The sequence below is a fragment of the Eleginops maclovinus genome, chromosome 4 (assembly GCF_036324505.1).
Source record: "Eleginops maclovinus isolate JMC-PN-2008 ecotype Puerto Natales chromosome 4, JC_Emac_rtc_rv5, whole genome shotgun sequence".
In the NCBI taxonomy this organism is placed as follows: domain Eukaryota; kingdom Metazoa; phylum Chordata; class Actinopteri; order Perciformes; family Eleginopidae; genus Eleginops; species Eleginops maclovinus.
Window position 1 is genome coordinate 2057822 of NC_086352.1, and position 18999 is coordinate 2076820.

Below are 18999 nucleotides of genomic sequence, written 5' to 3' on the forward strand. Positions count from 1 at the left end.
AACACTCACACAAAACCAATGACTTGGATCCTCCAGGCCCAAACAGAAGCAACCAACACTCCTCACATCATTCAAGGGGGGGACGGGATGGGGGAGAAAAACTGAGAGAGAGCCTTTGTGTTTCTATAATGACACACCTGGGGAAGGCATTGCAACACGGAGAGTCTTTGTTGATGTTCTGCAGAGGCCTGTCATTACTGCTGTGTTATACAAACTCCAGCGTGAGTCAGCCGCACAGTGGGGGGGGGGGGGGGGGGGACAGTGGTAGAAATGAGGGGGCGGGGCTTAAAGACGACTTAAGGAGTGAATCACCGCTGTGGAGATTGCTTTTCTGAGAGTTCATTAGCAGAGCTCTACTGGGAGAGACAGGAGGTTAATGGCTTTGCATGATGATGATGATGATGGTGATGGTGATGATGATGATGATGATGATGATGATGATGATGATGATTCAATTAGATGGCATTTTTCATCCCAAACAATTTACAATAAGTGCAATAAACCGTGAGGATACGAATTCAGATTTGCTAAAAACCTGCACGAACATTACCGTAAAATATCCCACATTTTTTACAACCTTTTTTATGATATTTTAAAATTCTTTCTGATAAAAATATTATAGAACATAAGTCCTAAACATACAGTCTTATTTTAGGATAATAGCAATAACCTTTGCTCAATTCAAGCATTTTCTCCTTCAAATTGAGAGACGTTTCATTGAGCTTTCTTTAAATCCCGAAGAACTCGACCTCTTGTAATGCGGCGGAACTATTTTAAGATTCTGGTTGGATATCTGAGGCTAGATATGAGATAGAGTTTTTTCTGGTTTTGTTTTGCAGGTTATTTTTGTCATTTCAAGCACAATTCCCCCTTTTTGAACCCTTTCCCTTGTTTTTTAAGAGCTGACCTCCTGCTGCGTGATTTTCCTTCACGAGGGCTTTTTGCTGACGCTGGAAATAACTTTCAGGGAATGCTCAGCTTTGCAATCACGGCCGGCTTCATCAAATATGAAACACATCTTATATAAGATACTGACGGAGCTGCAGAGAGAGGTGTAATGTAGTTAATTTCACGCTCACTGAAAGACGGACAGCTCTCGCTCCTGACAAATCATTTTTACTCTGACTATTTTTAGCCGAGTTATTTATGTGTTGAAACCCCTGACCCTCAAACTTCACTCCTGAACTCTGAACCAGGAGTTCTTCCACCAGATCTCACTGTCTTTGACACGTTTCCTGAGTTAAAGGCTACGGTTTTTAAGGTTTCTTTGACTGCATTGAACACCTTAAAATGTGTGATATGTTGAATAACTTGCATGAAAGTTGCCCACACAGGCTTTCTTTGCACAACAACTCTTGTTCTAAATGTCACTGGTCACACATTAACAGACCATGAGGGCATTTCTGTTTATGACAGTGATTTACAGGTTTTATGATGTGCTATTGCTACCAGCAACAATCAAACTGCAGTAAAAGAAAGACATTTGTTGGTGCCATAACCATAAGGAAATAACACTGAATTGTTAACCTGAGGCTCCAGAAAGGGAATCATACGCAGGAAGTCCAGACAAGATGGTGGCTTCATATATTTATTTAAAGTGCATAATTTCCCACATGTTCCCGGTGCCTGTGGCGTGCTCGTCTCGTCCTGGTAGAAATCACACGCCTGGTGCTCTGCTCCCAGCAACACCTGTATACCTTGGCCACCAGGTGCCCGAAGATGCCTTCAAAATAAAAGCATAAAACCGACTTAAATAATAACACTAAATAATAATACACAGCAAGAAGCAGTATTTAGCTCAAGCAGACGTAGCAACGTAGAAAACTGGTGGCTGCGAGGGAGTGCGGTCGTCTTCCATCCAGTAGATTGTGGGTTCGATCCCGGCCGCACAGAATCAAAAAATAAAGCAGGTTACTTTACAGTCTGAGGAAGTGTGTGTTAGTGCAGATGTGTGTGACCCCAGGACTTTTCTGCAGAAGTGAAAGTGAGCTTGTGTCTCTTCACACAGCTTTCATAGTTCATACCCAAATACTGCAGGTGTTTCTCAACCGTCAGCTTCGTCCTTCCCACAGCAGGTGAGAAGCACCTGTTAGAGAAAGCACACTAAGAAGTCACAAGGGCGGCTGTGGCTGAGAGGGAGTGTGGGTGTCTTTCCACCAGAAGCTTGTGGGTTCGATCCCACCTTGATGTGTCCTCGGGCAGGATACTGAACCCTGAGTTGTTCCCGATGGCTAATGGCGTGTGAGTGTGAGTGTGTGTGAGTGTGTGTGAGTGTGTATCAGTGTTAGCTTCTCTAGAGCAAATGGAGCTGTTCTGCATGAACAAGGTGTGAATCGCTGAATGACTCTTAGTTTGTGATGCTTTGGGGGGTCCTGAAGAGCTGTAGATGGACAGAACATTTACCGTTATGCCAACAAGATGCAAGAGTTACTGGTTATGGCTTTAATATCTCTAATCTTGCACAGAAAGAAAAGTTAGAAACAAAATGATCTCTACTCAAAGTCTCCGTACTCGACCCATAAGTACCACAACCGACTTCAATCCCCCAGAGAGAAACCTGAGCTGTTTACAGGAGCATGTGACATTTGAACAGAAGGAGGAAGAGGAGCAGGAGGAGGAGGAAGGGGAGGACAGGGCAGCGTTATGGTAAAAGCAACCTTTCCTTTGCGAGGCCCTGCAGAGAGGAGGAAATGTGAGAGTTCAGCTGCGATCATCTGAACATGCCCTCGGAAAACTGCTGCTCTCAGAATGACTCAGAGAAAGTTGGAACAGAAAGCCGGAAGGAAGTGAGGAGGGGGTCCAGCTGAGCGAGGCTTATTGTCCCGCAGGACGGACCGCAGATTTACTGTGACACACAAAGAGTATACGAGTTCATAAAACACACACCGTTACTACCACTGCTGGAATACTGCGTGCATTCTACTCTCAATACCACGTTTCATTTCAGCCCTTGCAGTGACGCTGTTCTTGTGTCTGTTGGATTTGTCGTATTTATACTGAGTTTTGTTGTTGATATTCATGAAAGACTGCAGCACAAAGGCCCTATTTCCCATTCTCAAAGAAGGAGAAACTAAATGTGTGTTTCTGCCCAAAGATTCAGATGCAATCCAAAATGTTATGAGTGAATCCTCGGCTGATTCTTCACCCTTCCACCAAATTTCAGGGAAATCAGACGAGTTCTTTTCCAGTATTCCTGCAGACAGACATGCAAAGCCAGCCAGCAATCAGCTCCTCTGCAGAGGTAATACAGGTAAAGACAGTAAACGCAGATCATTCACCTTAACATCTGATTATTAATGCTTTAGGTGCAGGGGAGGACAAAGTACAGACGGGAATGTATTCATACATTTCTAATGGCATCGCTGTTACCGTTTAAACAACCCGTTAATATCAGTTGGGAATGCTTCCAGCTGGAAACCCATTCAACCAATTATTCTTACACCACATGAGTGCAGCACAAAGGCACTACCATGCAACGTTTGAGAAAGCAAAACCGAATGTGTGGATCTGCCCAAAGTTTCAAATCCAATCCAACATTTTATGAGTCTTGGCTGATTCTTCACACTTCCACCAAATTTCATGAAAATCAGGCGAGTATTTTTCCTATATTCCGGCAGAAAGACTAAAAAAAACCACAAGATAAAGACATGAAGTGTAAAGCCCGTCGGTGACATTATAATCTGGGTAATTGGGGATGTTTTAGGATCAGTAAGGACAACGCACAAAGGGGAATATACGTGTTTGACCTGCTGCTGGGAGGCTCGTAGCTCTGTTTTTTTAAGGGGTGTTTAAACAAGGCGTTTACGGGACTTCTCCCAGTTGGAAACCCATTTAACCAATTAAGCTAACACCACATGAGTGCAGCACAAATACCCTTGTTCACATTGTTAAAGAAAGTTAAACTACATTTGCTCAAAGACTCAGATCCTCTCCAAGGTTTTATGAGTTAATCCATGGCTGATTCTTCACACTTCCACCAAATTTCATTAAAATCAGACGAGTATTTTTCCTATATTCCTGAAGAAAGAGTGAAAAAAACACTGAAAACAAGCAAGATAAAGACGGTAAATGTAAAGCACGTAGGTGAAATCATAATGTGGTTAATTAGTAATGTTTTAGGATCAGTAAAGGACAACGCACAAAGGGGAATATACAGATGTAACCTGCTGCTGTAAGGCTCGTAGCTCTCTTTTTGAAGGGGTGTTTAAACAAGCCGTTTATGGGACTTCTCCCGGTTGGAAACCCATTTAACCAATTATTCTAACACCACATGAATGCAGCACAAATACCCTTCCTCACAATGTTAATAGAAAGTAAAACCAAATGCCTGAAGACTGGAGTTAATCCTTGGTCAATGGTTCACCCTTCCACCAAATGTCATGAAGTTCGGACCCCGAGTTTTTCTATATTTCTGCAGAAAGACACCAAATGAAACCCCTCCTTAGCAGAGGTAATAGCCATAGAGACAGGAATGTAAAGCAGGTGGTTCACATTGTAGTCCGGTGAATGTTTAATGTCTGAGGTTCAGTCGAGGATAACGTACAGAGGGGAATATACATATCTATATCTAAGCGGCTGTAAGGCTGCTGTAAGGCTGTTTCACCCTTTCCTCGAACACACTCGGTATGTTGAGAACATCTTCATTCACCGTGCTGCTGCTGGGCCTCAGGAGGGAGGGGGGGTGGACGGGGTTGGGGATGGATCGATGGGGGGGGGGGTGGGCGGTGTAATGTACCGAGGAACACTTGTCTCCACCTTCAGTGCAGAAAGCGAGCATAAGGGAGCGAGAGAAAGACCTCACGGAGCGCAGCCGAGCTGAAGTATAGATGAAGCCGGAGATAGGGAGGCTTTCCCATCCTCCCACTCCCACAACACATACACACACACACACACACACACACACACACACACACACACACACACACACACACACACACACACACACACACACACACACACACACAATGGTTTTATCATGACATGCACAGCAGCAACAGTGCACATATGGCAATGGAGAGCTTGAGTCCCAGGCTCCTCCGACATTGAAATAAAACAATAGCAACAGAAACATAGAGACCACGAGTAAACTTAACACTGGGATTTAAGTCTTTGCAGACCATTTACATGCACTAACCCATAGAACACTACAGGAGGGGCAGCCCCACAAACAGCTGAGTGGAGCCTCTTTAACTTCTGCCAATGCACGCCTTGAATCATTTCCTGCTGAAAATGTGTTTACTTTTTTGTGTAACCGCCTTAATCGTTCAGTGTTTGTTAACTTTGGGAGGTCCACAAAGTTAATGTTGTTCTGCTTTCAGTTTATTTGAACTTGGGTGAAATGGAGAATGCTGACAGAGAACTGTTTTTATGCTTCTTCTTTCTGACCAAAATGCCACCAGATATGTAGACATCGTCCTCATGCAACAGAAAGAACAGTTGTTGTTTCTGAATTTCGTTTCCAGTCGTGCTGTGTGTGTGTGTGTGTGTGTGTGTGTGTGTGTGTGTGTGTGTGTGTGTGTGTGTGTCTCTCTCATTATTCAAAGTGTGTTGATGCGTTAGGAGGAAACATGAAACAGGAAGTGAAGTATATCAGCTCGGAGTGAAGCTTCATCTCATCGAATGTTTGCTCAAGGAGGAACCTCTCATCATTATGTAAAGGTCTGACAGTGAGAGGAGGCAGGGCAGGCGGGGACACAAAGAGCGGAGGCATGGTGACGGACTTACTCTGTAAAGCTATAAACCTTTACGGCTGCAGCTCTGAGACCCGTCTATCATGGGAGGAATTAAAAAATAGAAGAACAAGTAAGTGGTTTTCATTTTCAGTTCACTTTGAGTGGATTCCGGACCAAATTTCTTCAAGTTTTGACGGGACTTTTAGAGTTCAGCTGGTGTTAATTGGAACACCTGTGGCTGCATCTGATGCTTGTTTGGATTTCTGATTAGTCCTTTGCTTGTTTTTAATTAACTGATAAGTAATTTTGTCTCTAAAATAATGAGAAATGAGCCTCGTTTATATTCAGACTGGTTTAAATGAAAACAAAAGAAAGACTGGGTTCATTTTCTGTCAAATGGACTCCGTATGTGGGACATTTTTTCAGTCTTCTGTCTGTCAGTAAAGGTCCAGTGCATGCTCCCATAATAACCACCACTTCATGCATCCTTACCTCATTAGCAGCAACATGTATCAGACTTTTTGGGGGTGTTTTTGTCCTTGGAGATGTGAAGGAGATGGACAATAAAGGGCCTCTCCCCGACACGGTACACTTCTTGTATTCTGTTTCCGACCCCGGGTTTGTAAAGCGATATGATAACCGGCGGTGGCTGGAAATGTATATTCTGCTTTTGTGTTCATGTCATCCAACAGTATCGTCCCTCACACTCCCACACTCCTTTTTTTACCCGTTCAGACAATGGATTTCTATTCCAAATATTCCCAGGGTTGATGTGTTGCTGTGTGTCTCTCAGGTGAAGTGCAAGGTCACCATTTTGAATAGTTTTGATGCATTATATACAGTGGGGCAAAAAAGTATTTAGTCAGCCACCAATTGTGCAAGTTCTCCCATTTAAAAAGATGAGAGAGGCCTGTAATTTTTATCATAGGTACACTTCAACTATGAGAGACAGAATGAGAAAAAAAAATCCAGGAAATCACATTGTAGGATTTTTAATGAATTAATTGGTAAATTCCTCGGTAAAATAAGTATTTGGTCACCTACAAACAAGCAAGATTTCTGGCTCTCACAGACCTGTAACTTCTTCTTTAAGAGGCTCCTCTGTCCTCCACTCGTTACCTGTATTAATGGCACCTTTTTGAACTCGTTATCAGTATAAAAGACACCTGTCCACAACCTCAAACAGTCATACTCCAAACTCCACTATGGCCAAGACCAAAGAGCTGTCAAAGGAGACCAGAGACAACATTGTAGACCTGCACCAGGCTGGGAAAACTGAATCTGCAATAGGTAAGCAGTTTGGTGTGAAGAAATCAACTGTGGGAGCAATTATTAGAAAATGGAAGACATACAAGACCACTGCTAATCTCCCTCGATCTGGGGCTCCACGCAAGATCTCACCCCGTGGGGTCAAAATGATCACAAGAACGGTGAGCAAAAATCCCAGAACCACACGGGGGGACCTAGTGAATGACCTGCAGAGAGCTGGGACCAAAGTAACAGAGGCTACCATCAGTAACACACTATGCCGCCAGGGACTTAAATCCTGCAGTTCCAGACGTGTCCCCCTGCTTAAGCCAGTACATGTCCAGGCCCGTCTGAAGTTTGCTAGAGGGCATTTGGATGATCCAGAAGAGGATTGGGAGAATGTCATATGGTCAGATGAAACCAAAATAGAACTTTTTGGTAAAAACTCAACTCGTCGTGTTTGGAGGAGAAAGAATGCAGAGTTGCATCCAAAGAACACCATACCTACTGTGAAGCATGGGGGTGGAAACATCATGCTTTGGGGCTGTTTTTCTGCAAAGGGACCAGGACGACTGATCCGTGTAAAGGAAAGAATGAATGGGGCCATGTATCGTGAGATTTTGAGTGAAAACCTCCTTCCATCAGCAAGGGCACTGAAGATGAAGCGTGGCTGGGTCTTTCAGCATGACCATGATCCCAAACACACCGCCAGGGCAACGAAGGAGTGGCTTCGTAAGAAGTATTTCAAGGTCCTGGAGTGGCCTAGCCAGTCTCCAGATCTCAACCCCATAGAAAATCTTTGGAGGGAGTTGAAAGTCTGTGTTGCCCAGCGACAGCCCCAAAACATCAGTGCTTTAGAGGAGATCTGCATGGAGGAATGGGCCAAAATACCAGCAACAGTGTGTGAAAACCTTGTGAAGACTTACAGAAAACGTTTGACCTCTGTCATTGCCAACAAAGGGTATACAACAAAGTATTGAGATGAACTTTTGTTATTGACCAAATACTTATTTTCCACAATCATTTGAAAATAAATTCTTTAAAAATCCTACAATGTGATTTCCTGGATTTTTTTTCTCATTCTGTCTCTCATAGTTGAGGTATACCTATGATAAAAATTTCAGGCCTCTCTCATCTTTTTAAATGGGAGAACTTGCACAATTGGTGGCTGACTAAATACTTTTTTGCCCCACTGTATATTATAGTGTGGATATTCTGGTCCAGTTACCTAACCATAGCCAGAGGTTTACCTACAGAAGATGCAGGAGTACAAGTTCCAACGAGAAGCTAACTATCCCCACCCGTACCGTCCCTTTAAGATCCCATTTATTGTCTCCAACAGCGAAATATAAGTGTGTTTGTTCTGCCGCACCCTAGGTGTTCAGTTTTGATTGTATTCCCCCCCCCCCCGGTGCTTGTTAGGTTGTGCAGCTGACCAGTCACAGGCAGTGGGGGGTGCAGAATAAACCCAGAGACGCTGTTTCACACGAGGGATGTTTGTGAGTTTCCTTTGTGCCGGAGGAGAAGAAAGGGGGATTTAGCATCGTCTCCAACAAACACACACACACACACACACACACACACACACACACACACACACACACACCACACACACACACACACACACACACACACACACACACACACACACACACACACACACACACACACAGCTTTACGGTCTTCTCTTCTTATAAAACAAGCGCTGTGGAGAGGCTGTATATTATTTATCATTCGACATATGAAGCAGATTCGCTGACGTTGCGAAATCTTTAAAGCCATAAAGCAGCGTGTGTGAGACGGTGTGTGTTCAAGTGTGTCTCCCTGTGTGTGTGAACACTTTTGTACTTTTGCACACTTTTGCTTTAGTCGAGTGCTCTGAATCTTAAATATTAAATGTGCCAGTTTAGGAGAGAAAACAGGGGAGGTTTGTGCAAGAAGTAGATCCTCAAATAGTCTGTTACCAGTAAAAGTCCTGCATTAAATAAAAGTACAATAGCATTGATGTCAAAATGAACTGAAAGGGCAATACTTTCTTCCTAAATTAAGCCCCGCCCACTTATATAAAATAATAGTGTCTTCACGTCTTAAAGCTGCTGAGTCAGATATTGCTTCTCCAACCACAAATATATCCAGAGCTTTCTTTACTTCCTCTCCAGAAAAAAGGAGAGTAAAGAAAGGATCAGAAATCTCAGTCTCAGTGTCAGCCTGCTGCCTGCCACTCGTCCCCCGCAGACCCACCGGACACCCATCCCCTATTTACTCTCCGTAAGCTGTCTCTGCCGTCTGACCAGACACCTGACCCCATCTCCATATCTCTGGACTCAGTAAACCCTTTCTGAGAGATTGTTCTCTGGCAGCACTTTAACATTTTACGGGGAGAATCTGTCTTCTGGTTTGAGGGAGCGGAGACCCTGATACCGGGTTACACTACACCCTGGAGTAGAAATACAGAGCAGCATTACATTAACTGAAAGTGTACCTCAGAATTGTATTTCCCCCTGAGTAGATGTACTTTCCAACTCTATTAGCATGTCCTCTCTATGTTGTTAGCTTTACAAACAGATACAGAGTATTTGGCTAAGTGGTCATGCAGTCAAGTGCAACCCAGCTATCGTGCATGCTATCAGCTTCTTCCTGTCCTCATATGACTGCTCGTGTCAGGCTGCTGTTTGCAGGAAGTGGAGAGAAATGTGTGCAAATGAGATGCTAATCACCAGGAGACGCTGCTGTTAGGTTCAGCTGCTGTGTGTGTGTGTGTGTGTGTGTGTGTGTGTGTGTGTGTGTGTGTGTATGAAGCAGTTTGAGTTTCTGCTGTAACAAAACTTCACAGGTGCGTAATTAAGATTAAAATGCATTGAATTTGAAGATGGGTGTCGAGTGCATCAGAAGTGAGAGGGACAGTTAAGCACAGGGTAAGGTACCTGTACGGAGTGGGAGCACTGTACTGGGTTCACTGGTTACAAAAGTGGCAAAGATAGAACTGTTAATCAAGAGGAAGACGATGATTTAACACATGTATAGTTTATTGAACATATGTGCATGTTGTCTGTAGCCATGACGAAGACGCCCCCCCCCCACCACTCCTTCACTGTCTGACATTTATCACAATGCAAAATTGGTTCAACAGGTCAACAGTGAAAGCGTGCGCACACACACACACACACACACACACACACACACACACACACACACACACACACACACACACACACACACACACACACACACACACACACACACACACACACACACCTCCATGTGCAGTTATACAACCTCATAAAAAACTCCCTCTAAGGGGTGAGGTAGAGAGAGGAAGGGAGTGAATTAAAACTCGAGAAATATGTACTGAACATTTCCCCTTGAAACAGTTTGTACCTTCAGAATCAGAATCAGAATCAGAATCAGAGTTTCTATGTAATAATGATTATTATTATACTTATTATTATAATATTCATCATCATCATCATCATCATCATCATCATCATCATCATCATTATTATTATTATAATAATAATAATGATGATGATGATGATGATGATGATGATGATGATGATGATGATGATGATAAATACCATTCAAAAATGAAATAAATAGTAATAATAATAATCACTTTATTAAATACAATTAAAATAAATAAATAAAATGTAAATTAAAAAAATCAGAATCACAAAGATGGAAATGAAATGAATAATATTTATTATAAAATGCATAAATATAAATTTAAAAAATATGAATAAATATATCAACATATTCAATTCAAGTACATTTAAAACAATAAAATATCCCAATCCTGAATTCAGAGTCAGAGAGAATAACACCACTTTATTCTGAGACTGTATAATGTAGAGAAAGATTCATTTACAATTTATGCTTGTGTTTGTGTAAAAAATGGTTTGAAATGTTGGCGTCTTGGCAGCTTCATACTTTGTTGAATTGACAAATGAGATGCAGATGTATAGCTGAGTGAGCTCCGATGCTTGTGGGTTAAGGGTCGTTTAAAGTGTGTTTACGTTGTAAAAAGCAGCAGGTTTATTTCTTTACAAATGCTCATATAGCTTACAGCTAGAATCTCACAGATATGTCTGATTAGGATTTGATTCACAAGGCAAAAGCATAAAACCTGCTTCTCATGAATCTGCTGCTCGTTTCCCTGAGCGCTGTCCTCCTGTCACAGAAATGACTAATATCAACATCCCCTGCTCCATGGAACAAGTGATGAAATGCAAAGTGTGCACCACATATTTTGACTGTTCCCCCCCTGCAGGCAGCTTGCGGCAGCAGTAGCAGAGGCAGCGCCCGGTGACATGTTGGAGTAGTTTCTGCAGACATGTCGTGCCCGCGGGTACTCTGTGTGTAAGTGCCTCTGTACGGTCGGTGGCGGGTGTAGACTGGTGACGGGGTGAGGTGGTGCAGGGGGAGGGAAAACTCCTCAGGTGGTTTTCTGCTGGCTTGAAGGGGGATTGTGGTGTGGTTCTTGGTGGTTAGGGTGGTGTTTGTTGATGAAGTTGATAAAGGAAGTAAGTTTCTGAAGAGATGATGGAGTTTTATATTTCATTTGACTGACTCTAAAAGTGATCTGTGTTTTGTATTCTAAAAAGGAGAAGTTTAGCAAAAACTGACACAAGCTAAAACACAGTCATGCTTACTCTGCACAAATGAACACTAATCTGGAGTGTTTGCAAGAATAACAAGTTCAAAAATAAAACATAGTGAATGTGTAGGCTAATGGGTTAGCTGCTTAAACTCCCATAACCTCTCAAGAGAAACTCCGAGAGAAAGACTAGACTTTATTCAAAACCTGCACAAATATACACTTTTTTGTGTCCACTTCAATCTAAATGCTCCCTGTGACATCAATAGCATTTAAGCTCTAGCTGCTAGCTTTAAAGATAAACTCAGTCCAACAAAGTCGAGTTAACTTTAGTGAATGAAAGATTATGAAGTTTTAGATTTCAGAAAGTATATCAAACAAAGCCGTAAGATCAGCCAACGTTTATTAATGCTGAACTCATCACACATGAATAAAATGGGTAGCCTTTTTTCAAACATGCATTATAAAAATAATAATCCATTTTATTTATGCAGCACTTTTCTAAAAACTCTGACACTTTACAGAGGGAAGACTCCTCAAAACTAGACAATATGTAAAGTAAATGTATCGATGAATACCCAAAATAACATTTTCCACATGTCACACAGTAATAAGATAACGGTCCATCAGCAGCAAGACCGAGCTGCTTTCAGGAGAGAAAACCGATTCAGAATGTCACAGAACAAGAACCCCACCCCCGCCTTTACTGTGTCTCATGTTTCCCAGCATCTGCAGAAAACATTACATCGGTGCACTGATCTTCATCGAGTCGTCCCTGGATCCATCATGCATGAGTGAGATGCAGTGAAATAGTTGTGGTGCAGCAGAGAGAAGCCTCCCCCTTTGCTCTCCTCTCTGTCTCCCTTTCATTCAGTCCTCTGAGTATCGAGGGAGCTGCCTCTCCTCCTCGTTTCCTCCTCTTTGTCTCGCTGTGTGGGAGAACAGGACGAGGAGAGGGGAATTGAAGATGACGGATGATACTGAGGAGTTGAAAGAGTTGCAGAGAGGAGGAAGAGACTTCAGTAGATCCTCCTCCTCCTCACTTTGACTCCCCCTCTGCTCCCATCACCTCCCCGCTCCTATCCTATTTATGATCATCTCAACCATGCATCATTTATATTCTGACCGAGCAGCAGGAGTTACACACCACTGCTCTCTGTTGACGGCTGCATCTTTGTGCCGGAGCCGCACTACTAACAGATCTCCCCCCCCCCCCCCCATCTGAAGAGAGCGTCATGCATGCTTTATTAAAGAGGCTCTCTGGGTTCTCCCTCTCCTGTATTGTGTTCTGTACGTTTTAGTGCATGTAAATGGTCTGCAGAGGCTATAATCCCTGTGGGTTTCTCTCCCACACACTTGCCTGAAACGCCTCCATTGGACTCCTTTGTTTACTTCCAGAACATAGTGACATCACACTGGCGCTCCAACACATTGTACGTGATAGTCTAAGGGGTGGGACATCTCTAAGCGGTTGACCAATCACAACAGAGCGGGTCAGCTAACCACTGAGAGCAGAGATCCCTGCACACTCTATGCAGGACTCCGATATATTGCTCACACTCATGCCCCTTTATTCCTCTCCTCTTCCTCCTCCCATTCTCTTCCTCACACTCCGGGCTGCTTCAGTTTTATGCGATGCATGAAGGTCACTGTTTCTCTCTCTCTGTGTTGCTTCATTTTAATTCCCCCGCTCGCTGTTTGCTTAACATGTTCAGACGAAAAACATTTTTTAGTAGAGTGCAAAAATAAAACGAGCTGAGTCAGCGCTCAGTGCCCCCCGCTCCTCCTGTGTGCGACTGCAAAATAAGACCCTCTGTAGACGCTCACATTCAGATGCTTTCAGTCTGCTTTGATGCTCTATTCAAATACCGTTTTTCCATAATTACATACATACACAGAAGAGGATCACTCGTGCATATTTAGTGCGTAGATATTTGCTCTTCATTTTAGTTTTTAGATTAGATCAAATAATATAGACTTGCACATTGGATTTGTTGCTGCAGCGTGTTCAAAGGGCATTAGCGAGAAGGAGAGAAACTCCCTCTGCAAGGAACTCCGGGATTCTATCCTCTGCAGACCATTTACATGCACAGGAACCTATAGAACACACTACAGGAGAGGGAGCGCCACAGAGAGAAGAATAGGGCCCCTTTAAACATCTTGACCATTGATATCAGGACAGCAGAAGGTGTGACATTTTGTCCACTGCACTTAAGCCATTAAAACCTAAAAAGACGTAGAGATTTTAGCCTCTGCAGACCATTTACATACAGGGAGCACCACAGAGAGCAGAGTAGGGCCCCTTTGACAAGTTTTTGTTTGCCTGTTCTGCTGCTTTCTTGCGATTAGAGTCGAACACCACCGGCTGAGTGGTAACCCGTGATTGTTAGCTTTGTTCAGTGAGACTAAAAGCCCCGCAGCACGAGAAGCTGAAACCTTCCTCCTTCCTGTCATTCCGACTATTGCTTTTTAACAACCCGGAGGCCATTACTTCTAAGTTAATTGTGGTTGGCCCACTGAAGCAGAGATAGTGCAGGGAATTAAAGAGCTTCTTCCAGAGCGGAAATTGTTTTCTGATGTCATTACTGGGACTCATGTTTCTTCTTCTTCTGCAGGATGAAAATGCGGCGGCACAGGGTGTTCCTGCTGTGCACGGTGGGGCTGTGCGTCATCTCCTTCCTGCATTACTACAAGGCCCTCCATTACGTGTCCCTGCTGCGAGAGCTCTCCGCCCCCTACCCCAACATCAAGTCCTTCATCATGGTCACCGGCTTCTTCTGGAGGGAGAAGGGCGTAGGCAGCACCTCAATTAGCCCCGCCTCCCCCGAAGAGGCCCCACCCCTTCCCGTCCTCCGCCAACTGGACACCAAAGCTAGAGCGGTGGCGGGCGACGGAGGGGTCGGAGGACTGGGGATTGGGGGGGTATTGGTAGGAGGGGACGGTATCATCGGCAATGCAGGGCTGGAGGTGAGGTTGAGGGAGCAGCCGGCAGCCCCTCACCCATGGGAGAAACCAGGAGATAACCAGCGGGGGGACAATCCCATTGAGGTGAGTTAAACCTTACTATATTATGAACCTCAAAAGGTAAGATTCTTCACAGCCCAAGCCCCTAATTTAGAGAGTTATAAGTGAACATGTGCCAACTTTCTTTGGTTCTGCTAACTTTTAAGAAGCATACTACCAACATAAATCCCCTAACGCTAACCCTAAAAACAACCTCTGATGAACCCAGCAAACCGAAGGCCCATATATTCTTCCAATTGCCCAACCCTAGTTCACATAACTACGAATGTGGAGAGCTAAGATCAAAACATGTCAAGTTTTTCTTTGGTGTAAAAGGTTGCAAATTAAACTTAATGGAAACTCAAAATCAGCATGCTGGGTTTTCCCACATTCCTAGCACTCATCACTCCGGTTTGGACAAAATGAAACATAGTTATATTTCACAGAGGGAACATAGGGCTGAGGGAACATAAGGGTGTGGGAACATAGGGTTGAGGGAACATAGGGTTGAGGGAACATAGGGCTATGGGAACATAAGGGTGTGGGAACATAGGGCTGAGGGGAACATAGGGCTATGGGAACATAGGACTATGGGAACATAGGACTATGGGAACATAGGACTATGGGAAGGGGAACATAGATAGGGTTGAGGGAACATAGGGCTGTGGGAACATAGGGCTGAGGGAACATAGGGCTGAGGGAACTTAGGGCTGAGGGACGTAGGACTATGGGAACATAGGACTATGGGAACATAGGGCTGAGGGAACATAGGGCTGTGGGAACATAGGCACGCTCCCTTTTCTTGTATGTGGCCCTCTGTGAAATGTTAACTTTTTGCTTTGTTTACATCTCTGTTTCTCAGTGTCAACAACAGGTAGACCTTTATGTTGGACCTAGTTACTCTAATCCCCCTCTCTCTCTCTTCATGGTCTTTCCTCCCAGGAGAGAGCTGAAGACCATTTGAATCCAAGAAACCCAATCCACCCAGCCCAGCCTGCAGGGCCGGACCTCCCGGAGGCCCCCTTGGCGGGGAAGCACCACCAGGACTTGTTGCACAAGAATCTGATGCCTGACCCCTTAAAGTCCATGGGAGACCTCCACACCCGCACTCATCAGCTCTTAAATGACAGAACAGCTTTCTTTGTCCGAACCAAAGCCGGAGCCCTTTGTTTCAGGCAGGGGACGGAGGTGGCCACCCAAAAGGAGTACTCTGGGAAAACTCGGGGGGCATTGGCTCACGGGGCAGGGGACGGTGCTCGCGCTGCTGGGCAAAGGAAGCCTCTGGAGGTCCAGCCGCAGCCCTCCGTCAATCCTAAAGCCAAGATCAGAGCCAGAGGCAACGGGAAGCGGCTGGTGAAGTGTGTGTGTCGGCCGGGGTGGCACGGACCGTACTGCGGGGTTCCCACCATGGTGTACCACTCCAACCTGCCCACCAAGGAGCGGCTGACGCCCAGAGAGACCCCGCGGAGGGTCATCAACGCCATCAACGTGAACCACGAGTTCGACCTGCTGCACGTACGCTTCCACGAGCTCTCCCAGGCAGTCGACCTTTTCCTCGTCTGTGAATCCAACTTCACTGCCTACGGGGAGAGAAGGCCTCTGAGGTGAGACTGGTGTGTGTGTGTGTGTGTGTGTGTGTGTGGAGATTACTCAACCCTCCAAGGTCAGGATTTGTAATGCGTAACTGAGCTGCTTCAGGGCCATCAGAAGGCGACCAGTGTGACAGTAAACCTCGTAAAAAGGAGTGCGTGCTCAGCAGACAGGATGGATTACAGACAACTATGACTGTTGTACCACAGCGCAGTGAAGACCACTGTAAATATGATATTACCATGGGCATCATCACGACTTAAAGTAAGGGTGCATGGTGTACTGCATCAGCATGTTTACAGCGTAGTTGTTGGCAATAAAATCTAGATTCCCGGGCCCTGCCAACAGTACAAAACACAATAAACTCTAGACATAAAAGAAATAGGGAAGTAAAACTAAACAATAGTGCAAGTAAGATGCAGTTAAAGTGAGGCAAACATTATACATGACAATGAAGATGTCTGAAGAGAGTCATTTAAAGGGTTTTTGGATTCATGGAGTTGTTGGCTAATGAGTTATCATACAGTAAAGCAGGCGCAATAATCACCAACCATTTCCTTAGAATGGGAGAGGAAAAGGAAGACTTGGTTTTGAAAAGAAACCCAGTGTAAGTTGTATAGAAATATAGTGGCTAGAAAAGATGATGTTGTTGAAATCCCTGTATTTTTTCATGTAGCTATACAATGACATCACTGTTAGACACTTTTATGCAAAGCAACTTTTGGGTGAAGGGTCTCGCCCAAGGACACAACGACATGCTGATCGACGCTCTCACCCACTGAGCCACAACCTGTATATATATCACAGGAAGAAACGCTACTCATCAAAGGTTGCTTCATTAAAATCACCGGTGCTCCGTTTTCATATTCCTCAGTATAATGAATGAAAAGATTGGACAGAATCCCAGAAGTTGCATTGAGCAGAAATCGTTTACAGCTTTCAGTTCTTGTTTACAGCCCACCTTCATGCTTCTCAAGTATCACTGTGCGGAATAACAATTACGGCGATGATCCTCTGGCAACAACACCACATCCAAATGCCTTCGGGAGCAATTTTACAGCAGATTATGACACGAGCGGCATGATTGACTCTGTGTGTGTGCGGCCTTGGCCAAGAGATTGGTGTGTTCAATCATAGGATGTGACACGGTAACGGTCAGTGAGCAGTCTCCCTCGACATGCATATCAACAGGTTAATGTAGTTGCTCTTCCAGTCTGATCGGTGTTGGGACACAGGTTTTCTGTTCTGGATGGCTCCATTTGTAAGACAAGAACCCTCGCTGCCAGTTGTTCTCTTCCTGTGCTTCGGGTCTTTGCCGATACTAATGAATTTTACTGCGTGTTTTCTTTGCAGCACGGCTTTCCAATCTGTTCTGTACGGGGGGGGGGGGGCTTGAGTTGTATAATCCTTTACAGTGAACATCCAGTCTCTGTTATGGTTGCCTGGTTATGGATTTTAAAAGGTAATATTTTGTATTCATTTATTTGGTTGGTAGGGACAGTGCTCATTGATTAACAGACAAGTTGCTGTAAATAAGCCAGAGTTAGCTGCCATGCTCATTTCCATCTGTTGTCCACAGACAGACACAGACAATGCATGCCTCGCACTAACCCTCCACATAAAGGTTACAGCATACAGTAGGTTACAGAGGAACAACATTACATGGCTTTAAGCATTTTGTGTGTGGTTTCAGATGTGATGTTCCCTAATCCAACATTTGAGTTTGCTTTTGAAAGCTGTAAGGCTGTTACACTCCCTTAATTCATTGGGCAGACCATTCCAATAATTGGTAGCTCTAATTGAGAAGGCTGTGTGTCCAAACTCGCTCCGTCTGTACTGCACTGCGCAGTCCCCTCTGGCGGCTGATCTGGTTACTCTATTGACACTATCTTTCTGTTTGATGAATTGGTGCAGTGGGGGTGGAGCAAGCCCATGAAGTACCCTAAAGATGAGACAGGAATCAGAGAATTGTACAAAGTTTTCAAAGTTAAACAAATGATGCTTTTTCACTATAAGACAATGGTGAGCTTTACAGTGTTTAACACAGGAGGCAGGTGATCTGCAAGCAAGAAACTCTCAATGACTGAGAGTTGATTTAATCGACAGACATTTATCATTTCTAATGGAATCATTAAAAAGCAACACTATGAATCTTGTCTTTTAGAAATATAAGTCCTTCAACATGAAAAATGACTTATCGCCTGCGAGGGGCGAACACTAAATCCCCCAAAAGTTGTAAGTTTCCATTTGTTTTCTCAAAGGAAAACTCAAAGGGTTTTGTTTTGTTTTGAAACCTGCATTTCTTACACTCTCTTTTTTACCACCATGTCCTTTGCCATTGGAATAGCTCGAATCCCATCCCTACTGTGCTCACGCTGCCTGTTGCATCAACATCACTTGTGGATGAAACATCCACAGGGTACCTGTTGGATACATGCACATTAGGACTTCTTCCGGCATTTACTACTTGCATTGTTGGTCTCCAGCAAGTTTCAAGAGTCTTCTTACAAATGTCTATACCAAACCGCAACACCAATGGCACTATGTTCTGTCCCCAGTTTCCTGCGGCTCCTGCTCAACGGTACGTACGACTACATCCGTCACAAGATCCTGTACGTGTTCCTCGATCACTTCCCCGAAGGCGGTCGACAGGACGGCTGGATCGCGGACGACTATCTGCGGACCTACCTGACGCGCAACGGCTTGTCCAGGGTGACGGGTTTGAGATCGGACGACGTCTTCGTCATCAACGACGCAGATGAGATCCCAGCGCGGGAGGGCCTCCTCTTCCTCAAACTGTTCGACGGCTGGACGGAGCCCTTCGCCATCCATATGCGCAAGGTAACACCGATAGCTCAGTGTGTTTCAGCAGGAGGGTACAGGAGATGGGGT

The 18999-nt window shown here is 44.4% G+C and overlaps 1 protein-coding gene across 6 annotated transcripts in view; it reads left to right on the forward strand.

The window, feature by feature from the left end:
• mgat3b (beta-1,4-mannosyl-glycoprotein 4-beta-N-acetylglucosaminyltransferase b) overlaps positions 1-18999 on the forward strand; it is a 64731-nt gene that overhangs the window by 33433 nt on the left and 12299 nt on the right. For 3 of the 6 annotated variants that reach the window (XM_063880780.1, XM_063880779.1, XM_063880781.1), the window contains 4 exons: positions 11188-11276; positions 14130-14562; positions 15460-16121; positions 18666-18948. In XM_063880780.1, the coding sequence (XP_063736850.1) occupies positions 11251-11276; positions 14130-14562; positions 15460-16121; positions 18666-18948 (1404 nt within the window). In that variant the 5' untranslated portion in view covers positions 11188-11250. Of the gene's footprint in view, positions 1-5278; positions 5803-11187; positions 11277-14129; positions 14563-15459; positions 16122-18665; positions 18949-18999 lie in introns of those variants that run through there. The other 3 variants (XM_063880785.1, XM_063880782.1, XM_063880783.1) reach the window with 2 other exon arrangements.